The 8,151-nt window shown below is 34.4% G+C and overlaps 1 protein-coding gene across 1 annotated transcript in view; it reads right to left on the reverse strand.

Moving 5' to 3' along the window:
- LOC122271003 (uncharacterized) overlaps positions 1–8,151 on the reverse strand; it is a 94,964-nt gene that overhangs the window by 37,173 nt on the left and 49,640 nt on the right. Inside the window, exons 2-3 of the mRNA XM_071181665.1 lie at positions 4,686–4,926; positions 1,098–1,356 (exon numbers count right to left, since the gene is read on the reverse strand). Coding sequence (XP_071037766.1) covers positions 1,098–1,356; positions 4,686–4,793 — 367 coding nt within the window. The 5' untranslated portion in view covers positions 4,794–4,926. The remainder of the gene's footprint in view (positions 1–1,097; positions 1,357–4,685; positions 4,927–8,151) is intronic.

The raw sequence follows: 8,151 nt of genomic DNA on the forward strand, positions 1-8,151 counted from the left end.
TGCTCGACTGGCTGGCGAGATAAAAAGCGGATGAATTCTGGAAAAATTATTGGAGAGTCTGGAAGTGTTTCCTTATCTGATGCGGAGGATTTCTCATCTGCTAAAGATTACTAATATTTTTTTGAAGTTATACTTCTTATGCGACTTCCAACAAGGTTGCGTTAAACGTTTAACGCTACATTTTTATTGGCCGGGAAATCACGTGGTAGGATCCAGTTTTCCCTCATTCATTTCCATATTGTTTTGGTTCTCACTAGCATAAAAATAATAAAAGTCATAAAAGTATTGTTTTTCTATAAATATTTTTTTAGTTTGTTTTGATACACATATAATTTAATAGGGTAGTATTTTTTATTTTCAAATTTAGTGGATAACAATTGTAAAAAATGAGTGAAAACAATCCCACGGACAATGCGACGGATTTAAGGTTATGTCAAGGTACGTCTCTTGTGAATATCAATTGATTGTTAGGTTTTCTCTTCTGAAATTACATTATGACGCATTCACATACATTATTAATACAAATACATTTTCCAGGGCGAGACGATGAGGCAACCACAAGCACTTCCACTGGTTCAAGAGGTCCACGAGGGAAAAATGCACAATATTACCGTTATTACAGAGCACGGAAGCGAGCGGAGCAGGAAAAAGAGTCGTTGAATAGAACTAGTGATCCTTCTACGACTGCTGATTCTTCTACAATTAACGCCGCAGGTTACGAAGTTTAACTTCTTCCGCGCAGAGGGACTCCACGCACTATTTTTTTCTCTCTTGTACGCAAGACGAAGAGTAATAAAAAATAAAAGATAACACATTTTTTGTTACTACGCATTATTTCTATTATTTTTGTATTTCATTTTATTGGTCATTTATTTAAATAATGTGTAATAAAAGGGGGGAGTTTGGAACCTTTAATTAAAATTGTTTGCGGAACGGATATAGTGAAGTCTCGGGTATAGCGAACCAAAATTTCGTTCCCTTGAAGGTTCACTATAGGACTGTAGTTTAAAAATGATAAACATTATTATTTTATAAAAAGAAACAGCCTTAAGCATAAATGTGAGTGTTGTGAGGAATAAGAAGGAAATTGTGCTGACCGGAAGCCCAGTGTACTGTGGAATGTCTTTCTTTGTCCACACGGTCCGGGTCCGCTCCGTACTTGAGGAAGAGTTTGGCCACGGATCTGTTTCCGGCAATGATGGAGAGATGGAGGGGCGTGAATCCGTCGTTGTCTTGGACGTGGAGGAGGTTAGGGTCAGCTGCCACCACCAGTTGTGCACACGGAAGACTGCCGGACTCGGCACAGTAGTGCAGAGCCGTCTTGCCATTGCGATCACGGCTCGCAACGGCAAGAGGCTGGAAAAGAATAAGACCTCGTAAATTCCAACCTCTTATGCATGAAGTGCTCTGTGTGAGGTATATAATGCATAGAACAGTATCAAGAGATTAATAAACTGAAGGTGGTAAGTAAAGAGATAAATAACAATAATAAAAAATAATGTGAGAAAAGTTTCGAATCGGCAAGTTGCAAATTAAGACATTTTAATTATGATAACATATGGGGTGGCATGTTCGGAAAAGTAAGCACCGCTCCGTTTTACTATCACCGAAAAGCAAGTGTTGCAGTTTCACGCATGCGCAACGTTTCTTGCTAATTTTGTTTCATTTTATAACCGTCGTTGAACAGCAAGCTCAATTTGAGGTTTACTGCCACTAATATTCAACTCCGTGACTTGGTAATTTTGAACCCAATCCAGAAGACAAGGGAACTCCTGGATCAAGTATTGGGAGAAATGTGCTTTCGTGGAGAACTTTTTGATGGAACTAACCCTCATTTGTGTAGCATGGAGAGGGAAACCACGAAAACCTCCCACGTTTAGCCTGACGGTAAGGGGATTCTAACCCGTCTACCACTGAGGATATTTTATGTCAGCACTGTGGTCGGTCCAAGCGGGGTGCGGAATTCGTATCAACCAGCCATTGCTGGGATTCGAACCCAGCTCACTTCACTAGAAGACGAACACTCTGTTCCCTGAGCCACCCATCCCTAGCTCAATGTACGTTGACGGTATTACAGTCGGTTTAGATAGCGTTTTAATGCGTTAGTGAGTGCTCAAAATATTTAAGACGATTGCCGATTCCGCCGACAGTGAAGTGCTTTCTTTAATAAGGTTTCGTGATAATGTGAAACAATGCGAAAACTGCAGTTTGCGATTTAAAACAAAATGCTTAAAAGCTCTTTCAAGGCATTGTGTTGTATGCCGTTTTATGCCACATGGTATCATTCAACAGTTGTGTAGAAAGTATTTCCACAACCACCATATAGCACCGACCTCGCGCACTATGACCCCCAGTTATATTATATAATAATTAGGATAATATATAGCTGAACAAAATAAATGAATGATGGAGGCATGTAACAAAACAAAAAAAAGACTACTAAAAAGATTGACTAAAATACCTCAGTCTGCGGCATTTTGGTATTTAAGAGATGATGCACAAATAATACATTCCACAGTGAAATATTACAATAAAAATACATGCACGTATAAATTTAAAAGAAAAAAAAACCGAAGCCGTGGTGGCTCATGGGATAAAGCGTTCGTCTTCTAATGATTTGAACCGAGTTCGAATCCCAGCCATGGCTGGTCGATACGAATTCGGCACTCGGCTAGCACCGACCATAGTGCTGATGTAAAATATCCTCAGTGGTCGACGGATCATGAGCTAGAGTCCCCTTGCCGTCAGGCTAACCGTCAAAGGTTTTCCTCTCCATGTAACGCTTAGCTTCATCCAAAAAAGTCCTCCACGAAGGCAAATTTCTCTCAATACTCCATCCAGGAGTTCTCGTCTTCTAGATTGCGTTCAAAATTACAAAGTCACGGAGTTGAACATTAGCAGTCGTAAACCCAAAATTGGGGCGGCTGTTCAACGACAATTTTTAAATTAAAAAAAAAAAAAAAAAANAAAAAAAAAAAAAAAAAAAAAAAAAAAAAAAAAAAAAAAAAAAAAAAAAAAAAAAAACGAGATGCACTATTATTTTATATTTTATTTTATAATCAGCGTTGAACAGCCGACCCGATTCTGTTGTCGTTGTTTAATACCCTTGATTTTTGAGCCTAATCCAGAAGACAAGGAGATGGCGAAAATACTAGTTTTATTAATGAATTAATCCACATTTGCGTTACATGGAGTTGAAAACCACAAATACTATTAAAGGAAAGTAAAACTTAATCTTTTTTTTTCTCTGCTACTTTTTTGTAAGCATTTTCATAACTGAAATTAAAGACTATGACAATTTGATTCTTAGCAATCTATGGATGACAAAAGATTTATTAAATTATTAAAATATTCAATACGTCAGATTTAACATAACTAAAATCATTTTACTTTAGCAGTAATTCAAGCAAAGATCTTTTTATCACTCAAATAAATTGAATTTGGCTTATTATGGTTATCGTATGGCTGAATGCAGATATTTAAGTTTAAAAAAAAACAGAATTTGTGTAGCAATAAAAAGAAATACAAAAAAACAAGACAAAACAACAACATTAATTTTCAACAGATGTAATATTTAATTGATTTCCGAACGTTTTAAGTTCCGATAGAACCCATAAGTTAAAACTAAAATGTTCTTTTAGGATAAATTGTATTATGATTGATTATTTTTCTTTATTTTCTTTATTTAGAAGTGAAATAAATGCGTTTAATTTTTAATATTTAAATTCACTACACATATTTTGTACTTTTATTTATATGCTTTCAATAAATATAATTTCTGAAAAAAAAATTTAATGCCTTTTTTGCATACCTTTTAAATACGTATTTAATTGCGGCTAAAGAAAAATTTAAAATTTTGAAAAATGGCTCGACTATCAAGAAGCTCGGCCACCCCTGGTATATGCGATGGTTGCTGGATTTGAGAAAAAAAGAGTAACAAAAATGGCGTATCATTTCAATGGCGTTTGGAAAGAGTCACTTTGTGTTGTTTTAAAAACTATCACACAAAGACTAATATTTAACTTTTTTAATTTGCCCAAGATAACTTGGGATAGTAAACTGATGGTAAACTAAATGTTTTTTACACATTAAAAAAATTACAATTTCAATTTAAAACTTCTGTATCATGTTTTGTTTTAGTTCCTTGTATTTATTAATGAAATAAAAATAATATGTTGATTCTTTGCATTTTTTCCTTAAAAAAAAATTGGTAAAGAAAGCGGTTAAAAATACATGCGTTGCTGGAAAAAGGTATTAGTTGGTAGCACATAAAACAGAGGGCGGAATAACGTATAAGGAATGTGAACAGGATGACGCCAGAGGGGATCATTTTTTTTTTCTTTCCAAAATCAATCATCATCTTGTTTACATAGATTTAGATGAAGCATTTTACCAGGTGTTCTCAAAAAAACCTCACGATTAGATAAATCTGTTAAAGAAAAACGGCAACAGTTGGAAATGAGAAAGCTATTTGTGTTTGGAAAAAGTAAATTTAATCTCATCAAGTTTTAAAATTTGTTACAAAGTTCGTTAGCAGATGGCGCCACTAACGGAGAAAAACAATGTTTTCAATGTAACCAGCATTTTTAATATTCCTTTGCATTTTCTTTGATTTTTTTTTTAATCGTTGATCTTATTCTGTCACTTTTTAACAACATTAAAAGTTGGGAGATGTCATAACTTACCTTTTTCTGGAGGATGATCTTGACTTCGAGTGTTCTACCTTGCTCGCAGGCCACCATGAGACTGGTCTTGCCGGTGGGGCGGTGCCGGTTTTCCTCCCCTCCAGTCATGAGTGGCGGCAAGCGTAGAACGGAGCCCCTGCCCTTCCTCCGATCCACCTCTTCCTTTTTAACTGTTTCCTTTTTTTTGGCACTTACATCTTCATTTCTACCTTCATCACTGGCACCCACTCACGGGTCACATCTGTTCAAAACAAAGCTACGAGTTACATATTTATACTAAAATTTTCATTAAACACTCATTCATAAATATAGAATACAGTAATGAGCGATATACATAAATTCATAAAGAATACACTGCTGAGTGAGTGACTGTCATTTCATATAGAATAGTGTGCTGAGGAACACACATCAATTCATAAAGAATACTGTAATGAGCAACATATATCAGTTCATAAAGAAGTCTGTAATGAGAGGATCAAATCAGTTGATAAAGATTACAATACTGAGCTACACAAATCAATTCATAAAGAGTACGGTACCGAGTGACACATATCAATTCATAAAGAATTCAGTAATGAGCGACCCACATCAGTTCATAAGGAATTGATGAAGATTACAGTACTGCGCTACACAAATCAATTCATAAAGAGTACTGTACCGAGTGGCACATATCAATTCATAAAGAATTCAGTAATGAGAGACCCACATCAGTTCATAAAGAATTGATGAAGATTACAGTACTGCGCTACACAAATCAATTCATGAATAATGCAGCACCGAGTGACACATATCGATTCATAAAGAATTCAGTAATAAGCGACCCACATCAGTTCATAAAGAATTGATGAAGATTACAGTACTGAGCTACTCAAATCAATTCATAAAGAGTACTGTACCGAGTGGCACCATATCAATTCAAAACGAATTCAGTAATGAGCGACCCACATCAGTTCATAAAGAATTGATAAAGATTACAGTACTGCGCTACACAAATCAATTCATGAATAATGCAGCACCGAGTGACACATATCAATTCATAAAGAATTCAGTAATGAACGACCCACATCAGTTCATAAGGAATTGATGAAGATTACAGTACTGAGCAACACAAATCAATTCACAAAGAGTACGGTACCGAGTGGCACAGATCAATTTAAAAAGAATTCAGTAATAAGCGACCCACATCAGTTCATAAAGAATTCAGTAATGAGCGAACCATATCAGTTCATATTGATGAAGATTACAGTACTGAGCTACACAAATCAATTCATGAAGAATACAGTACCGAGTGACACATATCAAATTCATAAAGAATTCAGTAATAAGCGACCCACATCTGTTCATAAAGAACTGATAAAGATTACAGTGCTGAGCTACACAAATCAATTCATGAAGAATTCAGTAATGAGAGATCTGCATAAATTCATAAAGAATACAGTAATGACAGGCATACAGTAATGACAGGCATACAGTAATGCCAGGCATACAGTAATGACAGATACAATAAATTAATAAAGAATGCAGTGCTAAGTGACACAGATAAATTCAAAAAGAATATGGTAATGAGTGACGCGTAATAATTCACAAAGAGTACTGTAATGAACGACATACATAAATTTATAAAAAACACTGAAATGAGCGGCGCATGTCACTTTATGTGTTATTTGATACAGCAAAAAAATGTTTGCATCTTCTAATCGTGGGGGTTCTGAATTCAAAGCTTCCTTTGGCTAAAATTATTCATTCTATCATATTTATTCCTACATCATTTAATTATCCAAAGAAATTTAAAAATGCAATGCCAGATTTAATTCCGTTCCAATAAAATAATTAATTAATGCATCTGTAATAAAATATTTGCCAATTTAGTTATAAAGCAAATTACATTAATTATGTCGGCTTCGTATGAATAAAGTTATCCATTATGTTATGATTTATAAAAAAAATTAGTTTAAGAATATAAAAATGAGAAAAAATTAAAAAACAATCCAATAAAAACAAAGCTCTTTAGAACACAATTGAATGTTGATGCCACGTACATGTTGAAACTGAAGATTCATGGTAAACTTGTTCTTTCGCTTTAACTCTTGGAAACCAGAGTCAATTTTTACCAGAGCACCCGTCCAGGAGGTGCACTCAGCATTCGGTGTAACCGCAAGGATCAAACTAGTACTGCCCTAAGTGCCACAACATGCAGGCTTCTCCCCAACATATCCTTGACTGTCTTGGACTGGACAAGAGGGACATTCTAGAAAAACCACTTTTGGTGGCCGCCTTCCTCCGGGTCATGAATTTCATGGACATTGTTTAGCCCTGCTAATTTTGGGGATTAGGAAGAAGAAGTGTCAATTTTATTGGGCAATATATGGTGCAATTTATTGCTTTAAAAAATAATATTTTATGGTTCTTAAATGTTTATCTGTATTCATGAAGCCCTGCCTGTGTGAAAATATAAATTGATTTAATCTCTTCGGTCAGGGTTTTAAGGTACTATGAAAAATTATAAGAAAGTAAGAAAGTTGATTCAAGTCAAGTACTCATTTGTACAGATATATGGTAAATAAATATCTTAATATTTGAGCCTAGTGGATTTGTTACATGATCAAAATGCGAATATACTATAAAAAATCCCTACAATATACAATAAAAGTTTTATGTAAAGATTAAAAATGTTTTCGGTAATTAGAAAATAATAGTTAGGTTTTATTTAGTTAAAAAAATCTTAAATCATATTTTTAATTTACGAGTTTACTTTCTTCTAACTGTAAGCTTCATATGTTATGGAAATCTTATGGAAATTTCGTAGCAGTTTGAGTAATAGTACTTAACACGTTTATAGCACAATTATTTGTGCTAAACTAGGAAAACTCTGTATACCTATTTTCTATAAATGTTAAAGAATCGCAGTACTTTTAAATCAGGAAGAAAACATTGAAAATAACTTATTTTTTTAATAAAATAGATTTCTTATTTTGATATACAGTGAATTCGCGATAACTCGAATCTGATAGGACTGACGAAAAACTTCGACATATCGGAAGTTCGACTTACCGTTAGTTTCGGTTTTGGACTTTCAAAATATTATCGGATTATTTAATTAATGCTTATTTATTAATTATAAATCTTCTAAATGCTTACAATATTTAAGATCATTTTTCTGACAAGCCATTTACGATAAGACTGTTTGAAGCACTTTATGATACCCTGGTCCATCGGCTGCAACTTTGCTGTTGTGTTTGGCGGGGGAGAAACTGCAAGTTTACTGCTTACAAATTAGGTAGATAACTATGCGCTGTGCATTTATCCATAAAGAGTATCACTTTTCTTTCTTTAGCGAAGAATTTCCGATCCAATTTTCTTACATAGTCTTCAAATAAAACTGATGTCATCCAAAACTTTTTGTTAGACTTGTAATCCAAAGGATACGTTTTTACATTCTTGAAACATCGGGGATTTCGGTATTTTC

Source organism: Parasteatoda tepidariorum, chromosome 6 (assembly GCF_043381705.1).
Source record: "Parasteatoda tepidariorum isolate YZ-2023 chromosome 6, CAS_Ptep_4.0, whole genome shotgun sequence".
Taxonomy (NCBI): domain Eukaryota; kingdom Metazoa; phylum Arthropoda; class Arachnida; order Araneae; family Theridiidae; genus Parasteatoda; species Parasteatoda tepidariorum.